Source organism: Sordaria macrospora, chromosome 2 (assembly GCF_033870435.1).
Source record: "Sordaria macrospora chromosome 2, complete sequence".
NCBI lineage: Eukaryota > Fungi > Ascomycota > Sordariomycetes > Sordariales > Sordariaceae > Sordaria > Sordaria macrospora.
This window is the reverse complement of record NC_089372.1, coordinates 2,855,178-2,877,262: the sequence shown is the minus strand read 5'-3', so window position 1 is coordinate 2,877,262 and position 22,085 is coordinate 2,855,178. Positions and strand designations below refer to the sequence as shown.

The 22,085-nt window shown below is 48.6% G+C and overlaps 4 protein-coding genes across 4 annotated transcripts; 1 reads left to right on the top strand and 3 right to left on the bottom strand.

Moving 5' to 3' along the window:
• Positions 1-42: 42 nt before the first annotated feature.
• Positions 43-4,944, top strand: SMAC4_03982 (uncharacterized protein; the record flags this gene model as incomplete). The annotated part of the gene is made up of 1 exon (XM_066090031.1): positions 43-4,944. The coding sequence occupies one exon, from the start codon at positions 43-45 to the stop codon at positions 4,942-4,944; it is 4,902 nt and encodes a 1,633-aa protein (XP_065946109.1).
• A 261-nt stretch (positions 4,945-5,205) lies between these two features.
• On the bottom strand, positions 5,206-8,086 carry SMAC4_03983 (uncharacterized protein). Its single transcript, XM_024655602.2, has 3 exons — positions 7,048-8,086; positions 6,734-6,988; positions 5,206-6,669 (listed from the first exon to the last, which is right to left on the bottom strand). Exons 1-3 carry the CDS (start codon positions 7,349-7,351, stop codon positions 5,501-5,503), a joined length of 1,728 nt encoding a protein of 575 aa, XP_024511477.1. The 5' UTR covers positions 7,352-8,086; the 3' UTR covers positions 5,206-5,500.
• A 1,416-nt stretch (positions 8,087-9,502) lies between these two features.
• On the bottom strand, positions 9,503-11,957 carry SMAC4_03984 (uncharacterized protein). The gene is made up of 4 exons (XM_003348091.2): positions 11,472-11,957; positions 11,335-11,393; positions 10,535-11,260; positions 9,503-10,467 (listed from the first exon to the last, which is right to left on the bottom strand). Exons 1-4 carry the CDS (start codon positions 11,658-11,660, stop codon positions 10,005-10,007), a joined length of 1,437 nt encoding a protein of 478 aa, XP_003348139.1. The 5' UTR covers positions 11,661-11,957; the 3' UTR covers positions 9,503-10,004.
• Positions 11,958-12,232: 275 nt separating this feature from the next.
• On the bottom strand, positions 12,233-15,530 carry SMAC4_03985 (uncharacterized protein). Its single transcript, XM_003348092.2, has 3 exons — positions 14,175-15,530; positions 14,031-14,112; positions 12,233-13,968 (listed from the first exon to the last, which is right to left on the bottom strand). Exons 1-3 carry the CDS (start codon positions 14,443-14,445, stop codon positions 12,693-12,695), a joined length of 1,629 nt encoding a protein of 542 aa, XP_003348140.1. The 5' UTR covers positions 14,446-15,530; the 3' UTR covers positions 12,233-12,692.
• Positions 15,531-22,085: the final 6,555 nt, after the last annotated feature.

Below are 22,085 nucleotides of genomic sequence, written 5' to 3'. Positions count from 1 at the left end.
CGGACAATTACCTCTGCAAATGCTTGCTCGAGCAAAGCCATAATGGCGGCAGCTAACAATCCCTTCGGGGCGCCTCCAGCTCCGGCTGCCAACCCTTTCGCGAAACCAATTCAAGCCGCACAACCGGCCCAAACAGCGTCAGTTTTTGGCAGCTCATCAGCTCCTAATCAGAGTCCGTTCGGGAAGCCCATCTTTGGCCAGGCGCAATCGACCGCGCCCAGCGCTAGTCCCTCACCTTTTGCTCAGAATCCTTTCGCGAAGCCAGGACAGACGAACTCTGCGGGCGGAAACCAGTCTCCATTCTTTGGCGCGCAAACCACGACTCAACAATCAACCGGCTTTGGGGCGGCGAATGCCAATGCTATAAAGGCACCACAGGGGTTTGGAGGCGGAAAGCCTTCTGGTCCCAGCAATGGATTTGGAAATTCGCAAGCCAGCCAGATGTTTGGGAAGGGAAAGGCTACGCCGCAACAACCACAACAGTCAGGCGGCCGTGATGCTGGGGCGACACTGGCGAACAAGTTCCAGCGCGGCCAACGGAAGAACAGCGAGCGCCCTGCGAAGACCCAGCCGAGTGCGACACGCGCTGTTGGCTCCAAGAGCACCTCCGGCGCACCGACTCGAGAACCGACCGAGCGTACGCGCGAGTTGTCCGAATTTGCTTTTAATTTTCACAACAAAATCAACGACCAGCTAAAAAAGGACAATCTGAAGCCACCCCAGTGGCCGACACCCCAACTTGGCAATCCCAACAAGCGCGACGACGTTGAGAACCTCAAGCAGTCCTTCAAAAAATACCGTAGCCGCGTCTATGATGCCCTGCGAAAGGTCGAGCTTATCGATGACCCGGAGAAGAGGAGGAAGCTTGAGGATGCGTTACCATTCAAGGGTATCTGTGAGGATATGTGCCCAGAATTTGAGAAGATCTCCCGTATCGCTGAATTCGATGTCAAGACCGAAGAGAAGGAAACCCAGCCCGGTGGTCTCACGGCATGGCCAGAACCTTCGAAGATGGTGAAGAAGTTTGGTCGATCTGCAGCCGGTCAAGATGCGCCGCTCCCTATGGATGTCCGCTCTATCGACGCTTTACGACGAACCACCGACTACCTCTTTAACGATCTTTTACAGTCGGAGAACAACCTGCCGTCCATGCACAACTACCTCTGGGATCGCACACGAGCAGTACGCAAAGACTTCACCTTCCACTCGCAAAAGTCGGCAGAGGAGATGAAGGACATGGTCTATTGCTTCGAGACGATCACTCGCTTCCACGCCACGGCTCTCCATCTGTTGTCTCGGAAGGGGTTTGCAAATGACGACTTCGAGCAGAAGCAAGAAATCGAGCAACTGGGCAGGACTATTCTCTCGTTGATGGAGGCATACGACGTCTGCAAGGAGAAACACGTCCTTTGCGAGAACGAGGCGGAATTTAGAGCTTATTACCTACTTCTCAACGCACACGAACCCTCTATAGCACAGAGGATTCGTATGTGGGGAAAGGAGTACTGGTTCGACTCCGAAGAGATCCAAACGGCACTGTCACTCATCCACGTCATGGAAGATTTGAGACAGCCAAAGGGGCCCATCAAACCACGCCGAATGACGACCATGTCCGACACCGCCTTCACCAACTTCTTCGCCATCGTCGAGAACCCCCGAGTATCATACACCATGGCCTGTGTAGCAGAGGTCCACTTTACCTTTGTCCGCCAGTGCATTCTTAAGAATCTTGTACGGGCTTATGCACGCCATCGTGATGCTCCTAGGACAATCACTGCGTCCGATCTCAACAAAATGTTGAGGTTTGACACTCCTGAAGAAGCTGTTGCCTTCGCTGAGGAGCACAATTTCGAGTTCACCACCTGGGTGCCCCCGGGGAAGCCAGCAGTACCCGAGCCATACCTCCTCATCAACGACAAGAAAAAGCACGTCCCATCGCCCAGAGTCCCCCAGTCCTACTCGGGGCTGCTGGTTGAACGGAAACGAGCAGGACAATCGCTGCCCCATGTTATTTACAACACCATTTACGAAGATGCTGCCGAAAACTCTTCTCCCGGAAAGGACTCAGATGCTAATGGCGGCGGTCTGTTTGTTAACCCTCAGCAAGCTTTGCCTGCTTTCCCTAACTCACAAGTCAACAAAACTCAAGGTGCCGCTTCATCACCATTTACGTCTATGTTTGGAGCTGCGCCGCCCGTCACCAAGGCACCTGAGAAGACCCCGATGTTCCAAACAGCGGTAAAAGATTTCGGTGCGCTCAACCACCTCCCTACAGAAAGTACGACCACTAACTCCCCCCAAGCAACTGGTGCAATGACTTCGAGTCCCTTTTCCCGTCCTTCGCCAGCTCAGCAGCCACAAGAGGCTGCAAGTCCATTCTCCATGTTCGGTCAACCATCAGCCGCGCCACCATCGACTCAAACCCCAAGTTCGGCTCCGGCTCCCAAGCCTACAAGTGTCTTTGGACAGGCCCCTCAGACCTCCCAACCGACATTCAGCTTTGGGCATCCTCAAGCGGCAAACCCATCTTCAATCTTCTCGGCGCCCACTGCTCCAGCAGCAGGTACATCGAAGCCGATCACGTGGAACACGCCTGCCCCGGCTACTTCTGTGTTTAGTTCGGGCAGTGCGCCGGCCAACCCGTCAGCGTCTCTTTTAAATCAGAATATGAGCACTGTTCCAGCTAAATCCTCAGAGACCACACAGCAACCATCTTCGGGATTTACGTTTGCTCCAGCAGCATCGAGCCCCAAACCTCCACTTAGCTTCACCCCAACAGCAGAAACAGAGCAACAACAGGCCAGTACCCCGGCGGGGCCTACGCAAACCCAATTGCCAGGAACGCCTTCGGTGATAACCACAACACCTTCAGTCTTCTCTGCCCCTCCCCAGCCAGTCCAAAGCACGGCGCCCACTCCACCTGCAACACAGCCATCAACAGTTTTTGCTCCGCAAGCCGCTTCAAACTCGCCTTTCGGGACCAAGGGCACGTCCAATGATGGTTCTACTTCATCTTTGTTTTCTACAGCACCGCTGTCACAGCCCTCACAATCTGCGTCTGCACCTCCGCAACCTGCTCCTCCTCCGAGGGATCTGATGGGCGATTTTGCGAAGTGGTTTGTCATGGGTGACGGCGGTGTGCTGGAAGAGTTTACAGCCCACTACCTCCAAGAATTGGTAGAGGGTGCCTTCGATCAGCACTTGAAAGAAGAGGCTGAGCGCAAGCGTAGAGAGGAAGACGAACAGTCATGGAGAGAAGCACGTGCACATATGAAAGACCGGCTACAGCTGAAATACTTCTATCGGTGGAGGGAAGCTGCTAGGAAGTCAGCACAGAGACGGATTCTTCAGGAAGGAAAGGAGAAGATGCGACTTTACAGAGAGCAAGAGCAGCGTGCGCGAAAGAAGAAGAAAGAACAGGAGGAGAAGTTGCAGGACCAAGAAAGGTTAGAATCGAAGAGGAGGATTCAGGCCGACGGTTCCCGGCTCAAGCAGCTGGCGCTGAATGCTTCCAGGATTGGGCGGAGTCAACAACAAGTAGAGGAAGAACTTCTGGCCAGCGGTATTTTTGCTGGAGCTCGTGACGAGCGTGCAGCCGTCCGCCGAGCCATGAAGGAAGCTGGGACCAATGGAGACTGGGCATCCCCACAACCAGGGAAAACGTATGGAATTGGCTCAGAGGCAGGCTTTGAGCTTAAAGGGGCGTCATCGACGGCCTCTAGACGCCGTGATGCTAGGAGCCTTAGAGGCTCAATGGCTGGTTCCCCGGAAAGCACCGCCAGTAAAGAGGGTGGCAAGACCCGGGCGCTGCGCGAAAAGTTCGGTCTGGGAGGCCCTAGGGGAAGCTTCTCATCCGTCGGCGGAAGCTCGGTTCAGTCTTCCATGATCAACAAGTTCCGCCATTCACTCAGTGGTATTGGTGTCAATGGCGAAAACAGCATGATCAAGCGGGCGAGCAATTTTTCCACTCCGCGAAAGCGCTCGATCGAACCTTCTCCAGCTACTGAGGGCAGAAATCCCAAGCAGCCGCGGAGATCATTGCTGGGAATGAGTATGGCAAACACGAGCCTGCCCAACATTAGCCTGAGACAAGGCACCAACGCTGATAGTCCGAAACCTAATGGGTTCAAGACTAGCCACTGGGATCTTAGAGCTCGCGGGTTGGTACCGATGCCAGACGGGCAGTGGCTCCCAGAAGCAATTGCCAGCGCCATCAAAGAAGGCAAGCTGAAGCCGCCTAGTCCTCCGACTCGCAATCACTCTTACTCCCCTGCCGTTCGACCGTCAACCGAACACGCCATCCTGTCGGACGACGACGAGTCCATGGGCATGGGCAGTACCTACGACAACGGTGACGACGTTGAAGTGGATGATTCCGCCTCCATGACCAGCTGGCGCTTGAGAGTCGCTAGACTCACCGGTTCTACTAATCCCGTTCAACAACATCTCCAAACACCCAAGCAACCGCCCGCCGACTACAGCACCTCCAGCAGACTCGCCAAACTCAAGGCAAGATTGGGATACGGATCACCATCAGCCAGCGGCGGCCAGGGATCTCCCGCCATCGTTCGCCCATCGCCCACGCCTTCTGGGGCTTCAGCGACACCAGCTCGGCCATTCTCTAGAAGGGAAGCCAGCTGGAGTGCTATTCTCGACAAAAAGAGGAAGCGAGTTGATCTGGCGAGCGAGGCGGAAGAAGCTTCTTCCGTTGCCCAAGGACGTGGACAAGGACGACCAGAGAATTCCCCGCCCTTGGCCAAGAAGGCATACTATGCTGCTTCAGCGGTCAGCAGAGGGAGCACCACTGCTTTGTCGACGAGGGAGGAGACGAACGCGGTGGTGGAGGAGACGCAGAGGATGTTGAAGGAGTTGAGGGAGACGATGGATAAGCTGGATACCGACAAGGCGGCTTGGAGGGAGGAAGTTGGTGGTGGGAAGTCTTGAGGGAGGGTTATTTACTTGCTTTAAATGACGATTAGGAGTTGAAGTTGGAGAATGCTTGCTTGATGTGTTGAGATCGCATCATAAGGTTGCTGAATTGAAACTGAATGAAGTCAGGCGTAGATTGGAACGCATAAGAGAAATGCCACGTACATAGATAGGGAGGAAAGAAAGAAAGAAGGGTGGGGAGGGGGGGGGGGGGGGGGGTCGCATGCATTCGGCGCAACGAAATTACACTTTGCTTCTGCTTCTCTTTTTTTTAGCCTGCTTCGAGAGACCCTACCTACCAGACCAAAACCATAGCGTGAACCACGAAGAGTGATGATACCCAATACTCATTTTCCTCGTTATTTCCATCCTCCTTGATTTCTTTGAACAAGCAGGCAACTCTTCAAGGTAAGTATTCATCTTCACCAGACACAGAGCACCGTTCTAGCGAGCGATATGAAGAAGCCAGTTCATTTCATGATTCATCAATCTCACGGGTATCCTTTTCTCATCTTGCCACCAACTATCAACACAAAGTATACACAACAGTTATACACACATACAAGCTCATTTACTTCCTAGGACTCTTCGGCGGCCCCTCAAACGTCGTCCGAATCTCCACGCTCTCAACCGGACTTCCCGCCGGCTTTTTCATCACATTCCCACCAAGAAACCTCGGACTCCTCGGCGACGGCGGGATGCCGTGCGTTGTCAAACTGATATTTCCCCCGTTAAACCTTCCCTGTCTCTGCTGTTGCTGCTGCTGTTGCTGCTGCTCTTGGGGTTGAGGAACAGGTAAAGGCCACCCGTAATTCTTCAACAAGGGACTAGCTGTCGTTGCTGACCAAGGACTTTGTTGAGGACCGAAAGTACTGGCACTGTGGAGTTGGGGAGTTTGTTGGGCGCCGTTCGAGACGTGATCGGAAGGAATATAAGGTTGGATGGAAGGAAGCAAAGCGGCGGTGCTCCGGACTGAGTCGGCGGACATGGGCGAGGGGCTGTAGTGGGAGTAGCCCGCGTGGGGGGTTGCGGGTGTGTTGTTGTTGGTGGAATAAGCGCGGGTGGGCGAGCGGGGGATACCAGTGGTTGTGATGGCGTGCAGGCCGAGGGGGTTGACGCCGCCTCCAGAGGCACTTCTTTCCGTGGATTGTTGATGGTGTTCCCACGCTTTATCCTCCGCCACCGTCGAGATTAAAGAGTTGTGTTGTTTCCAGCTGGTAACGCGGCGGGTGGAAAGTCCTCTCCCTGGTGTGCCAGGGGCTGAGTGCTCGGACTGATGAGAGAGGGGCCTTGTTGCGATGTTGACATTGCCGTTGGGATCCATCGTCGTCGTCTCATCTCCTTCACAAACCGGCTGTTGGCCCTCACCAGCAGCAGGCCAAAATCGCGGCGAAAGCACATGCGTCTGGCACTGGAAAGAAAGCGAAGACTGGCGCTGGTGACGGAAACGGGTTACTCGCTTCTCGGCGTAATCAAGCTGGGCACTGGCGCGGGCCGCTCGGTTCTTGCGCTTGCGGTGGCAGATGAATACGATGGCAGAAATGATGAGGATGACGAGCACGCCGATGCAGGCGATGACGGCGATGATGGCTGTTGAGATCTTGGGACCTTCTTCGGACTTGAGGACACTCGAGGGGTCGACGATGCCTATGGACGAGGGGGAGAAGATTGTGTCGTTTAGACCGATGACGCTGCCAGGTTCGGGCTTGTGTTGACAACCGGCTTCTAGGGCGGTGAAATCTAGACGGACATTATGGGTTAGTATATTCCAATCCTTCCTGCATAACTTTCTTTGTGTTCTTACAGTTGGCCAGGTAGTTAGATTCCCCTCCAGCTGTCAAGCAAGAGGTACAATGCCCGTAGATTTCAGGATCGGATGCATATCCGTCGTCTGCCGAACAGTAGGAAGATGGCGTGGTGTCTTTAGGATCAGGGACACCATGCTGTAGACTCTGTTGTAGAGGGCCACAGGCCATGGATGTGCTGCATGGTGTTGTCTCGACATCTGTAGCATTGGGATAACCAAAGAGACAGTATGATAAGGTGTATCTCAGGTTGTCTAGGTAAATACTAATTAGTAAATTGCTCACATACAATCTTGAGCTTGGTAAAACTCACAAAGAAACCACATCTGATCCGTCTCGGAGTCCTGAGAAAATGGACTTGTTTGTAAACAGGTCATGCAGTCTTTCCATTTACTTCCCGCCGAACTGTTGACTGCCCCATCCTTGCAAATGATGTCCTTGTTTTTCGTGTTGGAAGAGCTGGGATCTGATCGATCGAGGTCCGGCGAGTCCAGGCACACCGAGGCGCACGGAGAATTTGGTGTAACTTGTAGTGCGCTGGCAAGTTGAGTTGTAAGAAGAAAGGAAAGGAGAGCAGAGGCTGTTTTGCTCCTTGTTGCCCGGCTAGTGGCCTTCATCTTGTAAATTGGTTTAAGGGCGTTCAGGCGAGGACTCAGTTTGATGATCTGATAGTGGGTTCGGAATGTTGGTATGAGAAGTCGTTGAAGGGCTGGCTGACTATAATCTATTGGGTTGATTAAAAGTATTTGATATCAAAGGGCACCAGGCCGGGGAGTCGGAAAGTTAGTGTAGTGAGCGACAGGTTGAGAAAGCAAGAAAAGATTATGATAGACAAAAGCACATCAACGGCGAAGGAAGCAAGAAAAGCTGGGGCACAGAGTTAATATGAATGAGCCTCTCCCTCACTAGCCTCTACCACGTGTAAGAGATAAGAGAAGCGATCCTGTGCCGCCCATCTTGTGAAGATTCCCCAAAGTGGATGACACTATTGAGGTGGGCACCACTAGACCACTATATTCAAGGTTGTTTAAGCTGGTTGAGTGGGTAGTGAGCGGCTGTGACGAGCAGGAAACCTGCATGGCGGAACCGGGGGGACTCAGCGTGGAATAGGTTTGTAAGGTGTGCGTGATGGCCTTGAAGACTCTGTGTGTGCCTGAACTGTTGCCGCGGACGATCCCCTCTGGTTCTTGTGTCTTTCGTCAGCGCACCAATCATGATGCTGTCTGAGTTCCGATGTATGGCAAGCACGGCAGTTGTAGCGTTGAGCGAATCTAGCCCGGGGGATACATGTGGATTACTGATCCAGATGGGCTTCTGCTATGTTTTTCCTGTTGGTCGCGGCCAAATAAATCTGTATGCACTACGAAGACGAAGAGCAAGAGGTAGTGGATCGTGGGATGTGAGATCCGATGCGGCGATGTTAACAAAACCGCTCGAGTGGACGTTGAACCTCGATGCCTCTTCTTGATGGCCAGTTCCAAATGTCAATGGCATGTCCACCACATGTCTATCGTCAAACTCATGACTCTCGTCGGACGAGAATCCGTAGAGTAGTCCCAGGAATCTGGAAAGGGCGGCCTTCTCTGCGGCCACCAGCGCGTGTAGCCACCCTCACCCCTTTTCTCCTTCAGTTCGTCAAGAACCGTGTTTCTTCACAGAGAAGAAAAAAAAAAGAGGAAACAACCCACCGTGAACCACGACGACGGGCGCTTCAAGGTTACCCAAAGCGGTTTAACTGCAACACTGACTGTTCCGCTAAGAGGCACACTAACCTAAAAGCAGAATGGCTTGCTGAGAGCTTAACGAGACCACAGCCGACATCTCGATTCCCATTCGTCGAATGTTTCAGGAACACCATGTTGATCAATAAAATTACCCGCCGAGGAACCATCTTTCACTTTCACGTCCGGTCGGTCGGTCAGACAAAGCTTACCATCACTTTTTTTCTGCGGTTGCTTCCCTACCGTGCCCATGTGTGTGTAGGTGTGTGTGACCTACTCGAATAACCCTATTTTGCACGTCTTACTTGCATCTTGTTCTTCCTCAAATGGAAGCTATTTCGGAGAGAAATTAGTGCAAAGTTGTTCCTCGGTTCCGTTCTTCGCAAAAGCGTGGTTAATATCGAGTGTCGAACCTTGAAATAGGGTATCCGTTGCCGTTCTTTCGTCTGCAGTCAGCTCTACCTAGCTGCTTCTGGCTGTTCAATCAATAACTTACTCCTTATTCTTTCATTAACCAACAACCCTCATCGTGCATCTTCCCATCTATCTTTATTCTCATGACATCATGTAACTTTCTTAGGTCGTAATGGGCATAAAGTTCCCAGCGTTGCCTCGGACGGCAGTCGAAAAGAGGGCATCTTTGCACACCACACTTGACTTTCGCGGCAGGTGTGTGGTATGAGGTGTCTAACTTGGGACGGGTTATTTTGTGTTGTAGAAGCCGATTAGGAAGATCATGAACTTGCGGTCAACTCGGTGGAGAGAAAAATCAAGGACTGTCAAGGGTAGCCATGGTACACTGTCCTTTTCACATTCCAAGCTGTTGTGCTCCCAGATCTCCCCACGTCCCGGCGCGTAGATTAGATGGCCGGGCGGCTATGTCCACGCGGGGTGGGTAACGGCCGGCCCATTTCCCGACCTCCTTGTCTCGTGGTATATTGTGGCACGGGAACAGGACATGACTTCATGAACGCCATCCATACATATATTTTCCCGTTCTTACATGATCTATCCTGTACACAAGTTTGCGTGCCGACGCTAGACTTTCCTTTGGCTCTCGCCAATGACGGTAACACAAGAAGCTAATCTTGTGATCATGTGTGTTTGTAAGGTTATTGTAATGAGGATATGATGGGGAAGTAAGAACCATCCCCGTGACGCTTGTACAGGAGACTGTTTATATTGAAAGCGCACAAAACCTTCTGAGACACCATTATTGCTTGCTCTGCCGGCCCATGAAAAACAATTGTAGATGTACCAAGATACAGTAGTACGGCTTCAAATACGTCGTGAATCTATATCTACATTTATCTTCGAGCGCTTCGAATGAGACGCCATCATAAAGCCTAGAAGATAATTCCATAAACCGACACAGCAACAAACAATATTACCCCAACGCCTATTTTTTCCCGGAGCCCGATGTGTTGCGACAATGAACAAATGCGCATGTGAATAACGCCTCCAATGAAGAATAGCAGAGAAAAAGAAAGAAGGGTAACCAACTTTAGACAGACCCGAACATAAGAGTGGACAACATGTTATCCATCTCTTAGTCGCTCTCGTCACCGCCCTTCTTGGACTTCTTCTCCTTCTTATCCTTCTTTTCCTTCTTCTCCTTCTTCTGCTTCTTGCGCTCGGCCTTCTCCTCGGCGGTCTCGCCGTCGTGCTTCTTGCGCTTCTTGCTGTCGCCAGCCTCCTCAGCCTCCTCGTTCTTCTCAGCCTTCTCCTCGGGCTTGGGCCTCTCGACGATCTCAACCTTGGCGGCCTCGGCAGCAGGGGCGGCAGCGGCAGCGGCCTCAGACTCAGCGGCGGCGCTGAAGTCCTTGTAGCCCTCAGACCACTTGGCGGGAGTCTCGGCATTGGGGCGGCCGAACTTGTCGAGCTTGCCGTCGCTCTTGAGCTTCTTCTTCTCGAGGGCAACGGGGCCAAGACCCCAGCGGCGAGGGTAGAGGTCACGCTCCATGATGCAGCGCTTGACCTTGGCAACAACACCGTGGTCGCAAGAAAGCATCCTGTGGGAGAAATTGGTTAGTCTTGAGGAAGTGAGTTTTTAGGAGTTATAAGCAGGGAATGACTTACTCGACACCGTTCATCTGGGCAATACCGATGGCAATAGCCTCGCCCTTGGTGGTCATGAGGACAACCTCCTCGTGGGTCTCAATACCCTTCTCGAAGCGAAGGAGACCAGGCAACATGAGCTTGGCACCATAGCAGACAGCGTTGACAGCAGAGTCCTTGACAACGATTCTCTTGTAGGTGGTAAGGAGAGTCTCGAGGGGCTGAATGACCTTGCGGAGAGCGGTCTCGTCGCCACCGTTGTCGAACTGCCACTGAGCGTCGAGGACATCGTGGAGGGTGACCATGGAGCCGTTGTCCTCGGACATGATACCGGAACGAACACGACGGAGCTCCTGCATATGGGCACCGACACCGAGAAGGAGACCAAGATGGACGCAAAGAGTTCTAATGTAGGTACCGGCCTCGCAAGAGACCCAGAAGACACCGAGATGACGGTCGTTGTCGAACTCGATGAGCTTGGACTCATAGATAGAGCGGATACGGAGCTGACGCTTGACGGCAGAGATCAAAGGAGGTCTCTGGAAGAGAGCACCGGTGAGGGTCTCGAGGGCGGAGGCGAAAGCAGCCTCGCCACCGGGGACGCTGTCGTGGAAGCGGATAACGCAAACGTACTCCTTACCAGCACCCTGCTGGGCCTTGACGAGTCTGGTGGCACGGTCGACGCAGACAATCAAGCAGCCGGTGACCTTGGGATCGAGAGTACCGGAGTGACCAGTCTTCTCAACACTGTGGAAGGATGTCAATCAGCATAAGCCCGATACCAGCATTGAGGCTCGTTTCTTGTGGTATTGTATACATACCGGAGCATGCGCTTGATCCAGGCGACGACTTCGTGGGAAGAGGGGTTGGAGGGCTTGTCCTGGTAGGAGTTAGCATGCGCTCAGATTGCGAAAGAATGATATTGAAGGATCTTAGTTTCACAAAGGGCAATGCTTACCAGGTTGATGACACCGGAGGAGACATAGGACTTGATGTCGCGCTTGGAAGGAGAAGAACCGGCGGGGATGGGGGTGAAATGACCGGTGCGGACGAGGAGATTGCTGTAGTTCTTCAAGAGAAGAGGCCACTCGCTGGTGTCGACGGCGGGCTCGGTAGCCTGGGGCTTGATAACGTGTTCTGTCGCCATCTTAACTGTTGTTTTGCGATTGAATACTCTGACTTTTGTTGGTGGTGATAATTGGGAAACGATGATTGAAGATGATGATCTTTTCGTGTAATCAACGTCCGCGAACCGGTGGAAGAGATGGCTTCGGTCGCGGGTTGTTTGGTTTCACGAAGGAAAATTAAGGAAGTCGAGAGGAAGAATCGGTAGGCAAAACACGACTCGGAGTGGGCACGTCGAGGATTCGAGATCAGGACCGTTTGACCTTGCGATCACTTTTTTCCACTTTCTGCCGAAAAAAATGGCGGCGGAGCTTTTGGGTGATCCAAGCTCTGAATTTTTTCCTCAGCCTTTTGCCTTTTGGGCCAATGTGGGGTCTTCGTCCGGTGCCCCAACTGCAGCCTCGCCGCGCTAACCCATTCAGTGTGGGGTTCCAATGGGGCCTGCCGTGCCTGCCCAGCGGGGTTGAACGACAAACCGTCTCCCAGCAGCGGGCAGATGCCCTGTGCGCCACCAATTGGCAACAATTGGTCCCTGAAACCTTCAATTGGGAGTGCCAAGTCCGTCACTGAGTTGTGTGCTCCTCCCATCGCGAACTTTTTTGATAGTATATGGGACGAAGTTCATCATCATACTTAGTTGTAAGACATTTCGCTTGGACTGGGTCTAGCCAACAACAAACTCAACGGTCACATCATGTTCTGTTTTGTTTCGTTCTTTCCCCCTGTGAAACTCGAAGGGCAGGTCAGGCAGCAGTCGACAAATTTGGTCTTTCGGTTTCCATTAATGTGTCTAGACACTCGAACCGACTACAATGGTGAGGCAATCCTGGCTTCCACTTGTGTCTCCAAGGTCTTCAAATCGGTTTTACTAGAGGAAACTGTGACGTCGGTACGTTGACTGATTAGGATACCCGTATCCTGATCATAACAGTAAGGTATGTTTCTTCCCATCCGAACTCCATGCAAACTCCAGGGTATTAGTACATTCCTCAACTGTATAAACCTCGCCAACAAAAGAAATGAACATGACCCATTCGGGTGGTGATGGTGAGCGTTATGACTCATGTCCCCTAGTTACCCCCACCTCCGTCCATCCATTCTCGTGCTGCTTCTGTTGCAGGTGTTGTTGAAAGGACTGTTGTTGCATAACTCCCAGATCGGTTTCCGCCCTTTGACCACTTCCATTTGACCCGTTCGAGCCCGGCCTAGATCCATGGGCTCTTCCGTAGCCCGGGTGATGCAGGACCGGCGCCTGAGGCTGAGCCGGCATTTGGTAGTACCCTCCTGCGCCATCGACACCCGCGTTGACGGCACCGTTGTTATTGTTGTATGGACTCTCCACCTCGTGCATCTCGTACATCTCATCTCGCCCCTTGCCCTTCCCGCTACTCTCGTATCCTAGGTTGGTGTTTGACGGCTTGGATCGCAAACTGGCGTCTTCACCACCCAGTGCAATGCCAATAGCAATCTCCCGTTGCCGCTGCTCATGTTGCTGCTGCTCGTGCTGGCTTTGCAAATGCGCCATCATGCTCTGCTGTGTGATGGGGCTGGGCCACTGAGAGAAGGGCGGCGGCGGTGGAGAGGCCCCGTTGGCTACCGAAGAGCCAGCGGGCGATAATCGTTCCTCAATGTGGCCTAGCCGTTGGTGCGCGCCCGGCCACTGCACACCGGAAACTGGGAGTCCGTCTGTTGCGCTGACGGGACTGTTGTACTGGCTTGAGTATGGGCTGAAGTACCGAGGCAGAGCTGCAGGGCCATCCGTGTGCGCGCTGATGGGACTCTCATCCCACCCCCTGAGCGGTCTCTGGCTAACAGGTGTCTCGAACATTTCTCCGCCGCTGCCACCGTGCCCGGCATGCCTCGTCTTGGGGTGAGGCCATCCTTGACCGGCGTTGCGACGTTCCAGTTCGCGCAAGAAGCGGCGTCTTCGTCGTTTTCCGTTGCAAACAACGCCAAAGCCCAGAATGGCCAGGATGAGAGCAAGACCACCAAAGGCTATGCCGACACGCGCGCCCAAAGACACGGGGCCATAATCTGGCAGAGGGAGGCCCTTTGGCTCTGGGTCGGTGATAGTGACATTGTTGAACTGGTTGGCAAAGGGGTCGCCGCGGAAGGATATGGTTGAGCCTGCCTCGGGCCTTTGGGCGCAGGATGCGTTCAACAGAGTCATGTAGTTCACCAAATAATTCCCTCCCTTGTTCAGATTTACCAGACAGTGATTGCACGGCTCAACAGCCTGTTCATCCCATTTATCACAGTAGCTGAACGCGCCGGTACTGGTGGTCATGTTTTGGAACAAGACCGAGTTCTGGAGAGGCTCACATGCCTTGCTTTGAGTGGGGAAACGTTGTCAGATGATGGGTGATTGACTGATGGACAAGAGCTGGCTTACCTAGTCTTGCAAGGGTTATCGTCGAGATTGGGATTGTGTGGTTGATCCCACAAACAATAGGCAAGATTATATCGGAGGTTATCTGATAGAAGGTCAGATGTCAACGTCGGTTTGAATACTTGTCTGAACCAAGCAACAACTCACATAAAAATGACTTGACGTCTGTCTCGCTCCCTTGACTGTATTCACTCGTCATCTGGCATTGCATACACTCCTTGTATACAACTCCTGTGTTGGTCATATCATACTGGTCCGATGTGCACACCACCTCGTCTGCGGCCGTTCCTTGAAGAGAGTTGCCGCAGTATTTGGCGCATGGTGATCCAGCAGTTATGAAAAGGGCCGTCGTCAACGGTGCCAATGCCGCGGCAGCCGTGACAATGAAGAGTGACGGACGGACGTTGCCGCCCACCATCTTGACCTGTGATCGGTGTTCGGGTCTTCTTTATGGGTTTCGTCCCTAGAACTTCCGTACGTCCCCGTGTCGCAAAAACTGGTGGTCGGCCGCGACAACCGGTCTGCTTGACGTTGCTTGCTCGATATCCGGTCCAGTGGTATCGTTTTTCCGCACCACGCTTCCTGTCTTCCGTCCTTCCCACTTTATCGTCCGGGGCGTATGAGATTATGCTGTGTTCTGAGATTCGGTGCGGGTAACGGAAAATGCTGAATTATCGCCACAGGGTTCCTCTGTACGACATGGCTGATATGCTATTATCCGCAGTTGATGCGTAGAAGAAAGTCGACCGGCCTGCCTCGTGTCACGCGCGAGGAAGCAGGAGGCAGGGAAGAAAGCGCGGGGTGGGATAGGGCACTGGTATCAAAGAAAATAAGGTATATAACAGAATTTTGTTGGCGCGAGAAGTGGTGACGCCGACCCGGAGACTTTACAGCAGGTACATGTCCCCTCTTTAGCTGGCAAGAATTGCGGCTGTCGGTTTCTGACAGGGGGCCCAGATAGCCGTGATCAAGACGTGAAGGATGTTGAAAAGACGGGAAGGTTGTCGGAGACAGGCATTCGTTAGTTGTGATATGAGAGTTTAAAGGCGCAGAGGGCACAGTGAGATTGAGACAGTCTGGACTTAAGCATCTCAGACAAAAGTCATGGGTTGAGTTGGGGTCCAAATCCAGAGCATATCGAAGATCTTGCCAAATTTTGACCTCAACCGCGAGCAACAGTCCCCGTTCCCGTTCCCCTGAAGGACCTGGGGGTGGCGGACACGATGAACGGGACCGAACGGGTTGGGAGAAGATTGACAGAACAGGGTCGCTTTTGATGAACGAGTGGAGGGGCAGAGACAGAAGAGGCAGAGCAGACAAGCTCACTCGACGAGTGCTGGAAGTGCTGGAGTGAAAGGCCTAGTGAGGTGTGATTGGGGTCCAAATTGCCGACTAAACGGACACCATGATCCATGGGTCATGAACCATCACGGGGGGTGGGAAAAGGTCTCTTCACCATTGGATTGAAATTTTCTCTCCTTTCGGGCAACTGGAAACGATCACAGCATCAAGGAGGCATCGGGACGACTGCCGAAACCTCCCCAAGAACCCCCGTCCCGTGACGACAAGAGATCATCTTTTGACTTGTGAGATGGGGGTGAAATGGACGACTGTTCTGCGCTGTGGGGCGCGTTCAAAATTTCGACGCACGAATCCGATTCCCATACAAAATCGACCCCTGTTGTAAATATGCAGTTGATCACACTGCTCCAGGGTGAAATTCCAGCCATATATAGCCTAGTCTGTAGGGTCAGTCAGCTAACTTTTGGGCTTGGTAAATATAAGATACTCCAATGCCTCCAGCCCTACTAGAGAAATTGCTTTGGCTAGCTCTACTTAATAGTGTACATATTAATACAATTATAATAGATCTAATAATTAATAGTTAAATAAGCGCTTCATTAATACAATAATTAGTATAATTAATCTATAATAACAACAACAAGACTATTACAATGTCTCTTTTAAAGCTTACTAATGAAAATAAGTCTAATATTATACTCCTACATAATAGCGCCAATTGAATTCGCTAGGAAATATATTATAAATTAAATACAACCTCAACGCGGTCAACTAAGAGCTTTTTAAGTAATATTACTAAACTTATAAAACTCATTTTATTAAGCCTAATAATTTCCTTGTTAAAAAAGTAGCTAAAACGAATATTACTGAAACTAAGTAACAATTTCGTATCTTAAATAAAGAAATTACTTATCAAATCGTGGTTAACCCGCAAAATTTAGCTACGTAAGTTCTTATCGAATATAAAGTTAAGGACGAAATCAAGGTAAATATTATAATTGCAGAAAAGAATCTATTTAGTAAATAGTTTATAAGAATATCTTCTTCTTTTATTCTAATAAAATAAAAGACTAAATAAAATTCAAAACGGGAAACAAAGTAATACGTATTTAACTGAAAATAGGAATTAACTATGAATTTTAAAATCCAATTATAAATAAGAAATAAAATACTTATACTTAGTATTATAATTCAAAAGTAGCTACAAATTATAATAATACTAATGAATAAAACTGAGCTAAATAAAAGTATTTCGACGCTATTACTCTACTAACTAGAACGTTGTTACAAGTTGGCATTGGCTATATATTGTGCATTCCCAGTTCTGTCTTGCAAGCAGAACATTGTTCTATCTTTTATAGGTTTGGCGGTTTAGGCATATGCATTTCAGCCCATCATATATAAGTATTCAGTTATACAAAAAACGTTAACGAAACTAGATTTACTAATTAGAATCCTCGTAGTATGCTTATTATTAAATACAATGATTACGCAATAATAAAAATTGAATAATAAATTAGTAAGATTTAACGTAATTATAATTATAATTTAGGAAAGGAATTCGCCGTCAACTTCTTCGAATTTGAAAAAGGAATTTATAATTATAAATACTTACTATTTATTATCTATCAGTAATTTAGTTATATAGAGAATTATTATTTAACATAGTAATAATTTAGAACTATTATTACAACATTCATTAAGTATATAAATATACTATGGTAATAAGACAATATTAAAATTAAAAATTTGAAATACAATGACTAATTTATAGTGAAGAATATCAAATATAAAATCGCTTAGTGAAGAATTATTTTTAAGTCTTTTATTTTCAATATTTGAATGTAAAACGGCGAGGTAGAATATTTAAAGAGCATAATAAGGAAGAAATGTAACGCTCTATTAATAAATTTGTAACTAGAAATTACTTATGTAGTAATATATCTATTCAACCTCTTTCTACAATCCTTTTACAATTGAAAATTTTCTTTCGATTATTTTGAACATATATTATATATTAACACAATTAATAAAAGACGCAACGTTTAAACTTTAATCACTTGAAGGTTTATAGTTAAAAAGCTTTTATAATTACTAGTACTATTGAGAAGAAAGAGTATTATTGATAAAAATGTTTCTTAAGAATATAAATCAGATACTGAACTAGGTATTTAGTAATTTATATTTATTATATATAAAATCCCCATGTAAAATAAGGAATTCAAATAAAAGACGTAATCTTCAATGGAGAAAATACATAATCTTTATCTTTTATATAAATCTTAGTGTAAGGAAAAGTTCGACTAACTAATAATAAAGTCATTAAACTATTTAACTAATTTAATAAGTTCGTACTTACTTCGGAAGTAATAAAGTTGTATTACTTCCTATAGGAATGTTAAAACCTCTTTAACAATATAAGTAACGCCAATGTTGAATGATTACTAGTTAACTTCCTTAGTTACAGTTAAGAGATTTTCTAAATCAATAATAGCAAATTCGTTAAAACTATAAAATTAGGATATAAAATATTACTAGAGTATATTATAGAAAATTGTTTATTACCCATAAATATTCTACTTGCTGCGCTTTATATAAACTATTCAATCAACTAACTAGATTGTGCAATTTAAGACTACTACTATCATCTTGAACTTTAGAAAAGTACGCTCAATATAATAAAAACATATCAATTAATAATAAAAACTGACGAAAGAAATATACCTAAGGCGGAAGTATAGAAATTGATTTTAAAACATAGCCGTTTCAATAGGCTATATTATAGGAATTCTCTTATTATACTTAAAAATTATTATAATTTTGATAATTACCCCTTCAGAAATGAACTTAAAGTAATTAAATAAATTGATATCAATAGCTTTGAGAATATACGTACTTAGGTAAAAATTAACAAAGATATCCTTCATATGCATAGTAAATAAATCTTAGATTATATATAAGCTTACATTTATAAAATTCTTTAAAAATAGGCAATTTAATAAAATTAAAGCAAAATCCTTAATCTGTAGAAATTAACAACAAAATATTAGTATTAATATATATATTTCTATATTAGCTAGAACGTCTTTTAAATCTGTTATTGTACTAACTACTTGTTCAAACTTTGAATTAATTCATTACAATATAGTTAATAAATTTATTAATACTCATTTTAATAAAGAGATTTATATACGATTGACTTGTGGGCTTAGCAAATATAAGATACTTCAGTGCTCCTAAACTTACTGAAGAAGTTGCTCTGGCTAGCTCTATTTAATAATCCACACATTAACACAATTACAATAAATCTGATACATATTTACTACATAAGGGCACTCGAGAGCTGAGGAAGTACCTAATTAACTAAGAGGGCTTAGAAGTTAGCGTTTTGATGCATTTGCTTGCATATAGCCAATTAACTTTCAAAAAAATTGCTAGGACTTATTGATCTAAAAATACAAGAAAAAGCTATTTTTTTATAGGTAATCAATAATGGCTCAACTATTTCATTGATGCACTTTTTCAAAATTTGAAAATAAATAATCTAAATCTATGGCTATTGAATGGTGCTACTTTTGTTCGTTTCTAAATATTATCCTTTTTCAACCAAATCATACGGTGTAACTGCCATCCTGTCGTCCGCCAAGGCCTTGGCAAGAAGGGTACCAGCCAGTACCAATTGAAAACTGCATATTTCGCTTTGTACTCGGATCAACAAAACGGATTCGTGCGTCGAAATTTCGAACGCGCCCGTGGATGGAGGCTTGGGAAGTTGGCTGAAGAGTGTTGCGAGCTCGCCAAGGCCGGGAAGCTGTAGCTAAGAGGGACGGTCACCACTAAACCGTCTGGCCCCATCACGGCCCATGCATTGCGCAGGAACCTCATTGACCAATCAGATGGCCTAGATGCGACGTCGGCGGTGGTTTGCCTGCAAGGGCCCCCGGCGGCCTGAGCACATCGCTGAGCACCGTGAACATTTCAAGCCTTTTCACGCTTCGGTTCCTGCTTCCCTCTTTACTCCACTTGTCGGGGTCTTCCCGTCCGGCAACAGCGACAATCTCGGCCAGTCACATCACATCACTTCATCTCTCTCATCAAAATCTTTTCCTTTCTTCATCAACGGTCCCTCCCGATCCGGCAAAGACTCGATCGCCAGTTTCGACCACTCTAGCCTTTGCCTCATTTCCCGATATCTCTCGTCCTACCGATCATCATCAGTCGAAGACAGGTGGGAATGGAAGTCGCCCGACCGAACAGGCCACCTCTTGGCTGGCCTTCACCTGGATGGCCGTAAGGTGTTGGTCGTGATATTCTCAGAGAGGCTGTGGCTGCGACATGATGGCGAGAGAGGGCAGAGAGGGCAACTTGGACAAGCGGGCTCAATGGTTGTTCGCCTTGGGCCAACCAAGTATTCAGCCGACTCCCTCACGTTGCACCACTTGTTCTCGCTTCCACTGGAACTTGGAATCGTTGGTCACACACAGGTGGTCATCATCTCAGCGACCCAACCGTTATGGCTCTCTGTGTGTGTGCTGCGCGACATTGATGAGATGCACACATTCACGACAAGTGTCTCACCTCTCATCCCACACATCCAACGCCGCCAACCCCCACCCACCATCGAGTGGAAGAGACCGCAGCCGAGGCACTGTACGTACCTGGCTGAGCTGGTCAAGGTATGTATCTGATGTGCCGAAGATAATTCCCATTTCAACTCTTGTCTTCATCTCTCGATGTTTGCCATTTTCTTCAAAAGCGAAGAAAAGAAATGAATCAAGTCGTCATAAGCTCCACTGTGGACTTTGGACGACCAGGCCTTAGCCGCCGGCTGGAACCTTACCATTTCTCGTCACTTGTTGGGCTTGGATGTCGTTTACAACCAGACATTGACCAGAGTGCGTGACGAAGAAGATGCAGTGTGAGTATCGCATAGTTGATGAGACAATGTCGCACTATTATCCTTTATGTTGTTAACATGTTGTTATCTTCCCCTTTCCCTGGCAGTCAGTCAACAATGACCTTCACAGGCTCCATGGGTATTATCCGGTTAAAGCCATTATCACTCCGTGTTCGATCCATGGTCCGGAGAGTTCTTCAACACATGGCCGGACCCAATCATGGCTATCATGGCGACAGGCTTCAAGCACGACATATTATCACAAATACCACCTACCCTTTGTTACCACACTTCCTTGCGCTTCTCGTCTCATACATCATCCAGCCCGTCAGCGACCGGCTGCCGTCGCACGGCCTCGGCGCGCACACGGTACACGGCACCACAGATGGACCCAGCAATTTGGTATTGCCGCTGTACTGCGCACTAAATGTTTAGTGGACGCTACCGTGATATGGCACTGGGGCCCGAACGGCTGAAGACCTTGTTCTATGTACTGCCATTGGGTCCTAGGTACACTATCGCGTATCAACCTCGCTCGCCTCGCTGCCTGTTGCTTACTAGATGGCCGAGTTGGTTGCTTGGTCGATCTCTTACCAAAAGATGAAGAGATTAGAAATTAGGGAATGAGCATATATGAAGGTGACATGAGGCAGAGCGCAAGAGGGATGGGCCTCATATGCTCGGATAGGATACTCGCCGAATATGGAAGGGGAGATGTCGTCTGAACGTGCGAATTTCCAGCGAACGTAACCTTCAGGTCTGAGCTAGGTTGCTGCTCACCACTCAGCGGCAAAAGCACTTCTGCACGGTTCCAATTCCCATACTCTATTCCTACAACCACCGAGTCTATCGCTGATATCAGCATCCTCAGATCCGGTGCACGCAACATCTGGTACCTTGGCCAAAAAGCTTGACGATACTTGGGTTCACTAGTGCAATACTCAATGCTCCTCAACATTACTACGTACGCATACAAGGCGTTTGCCGACCATCCACCCAATCCAGCGGGACACTCTTTGGTTGTCTGGGCAATCTGGTGCGTCTTCGGCGTTCTATGCAGGCTTTAGTATTTTGTGTTATACAACCGTGCCGCCGGTAGGACAGGAGGCAGTGATTTGTAGTATGACATGGGCATTGTGAAGACCTTTCGGTGCCCCTTCGATTCATTGCCGCTCAGCTTTTCCCCAGTCATTATCACTGCCGCTTCGGCACACTTGATGGAAAGAAAGGGGAAGTAAGTTTGAGTTCCGGATGGTCCTGGGTTAGAGCCCTTGAGGTCAAGATTGATGTGCCGAACCGCCGGGTGAGGAGATGCCCGTACCCCTTTTCTGAGCCGCCAGAATAATCTAGGTCCTATGTGAAGTCGAGATTGGAGCATTTAAGCTTGACGTTTCTCGGTCGGCAGTCTGTTTCAAGATTTCCTCCCGAATGCCCAGCGGCAGAGAGGGAGCTCACATGGTATACACAGAGATCGAAGTGAGAGTATCAGATGGGGATTCCGGTCACTGACCCCAGCAAACGCATCTTAACTTCATGTTTAACATTCTGTCATTCTTTCCGTTAAAGTCGCCAACTCTTACCGGAAAAATACTCGTCTTGTTGCTTTCCAAGACGCCATAACCGAGATATTCGTAGCAACATTTTTATAGTTCAAACTGTTCTGTACCGGACGTATTTCTCGCCGTCTTGCCATCCCCTTACTTGATCCCTTCCAAGTAGACCAAACAATAGCCAACAACATCCTTGGTGTTCTTCTTCCGTTCCCTCAACCTCCAACCACCAAAGCCAGCTCACTTCTTCAGACCCCTCTCTCCCCCCTTCCCAAACCTGCCACCACAACCTCACTAACTTGCCCAAAC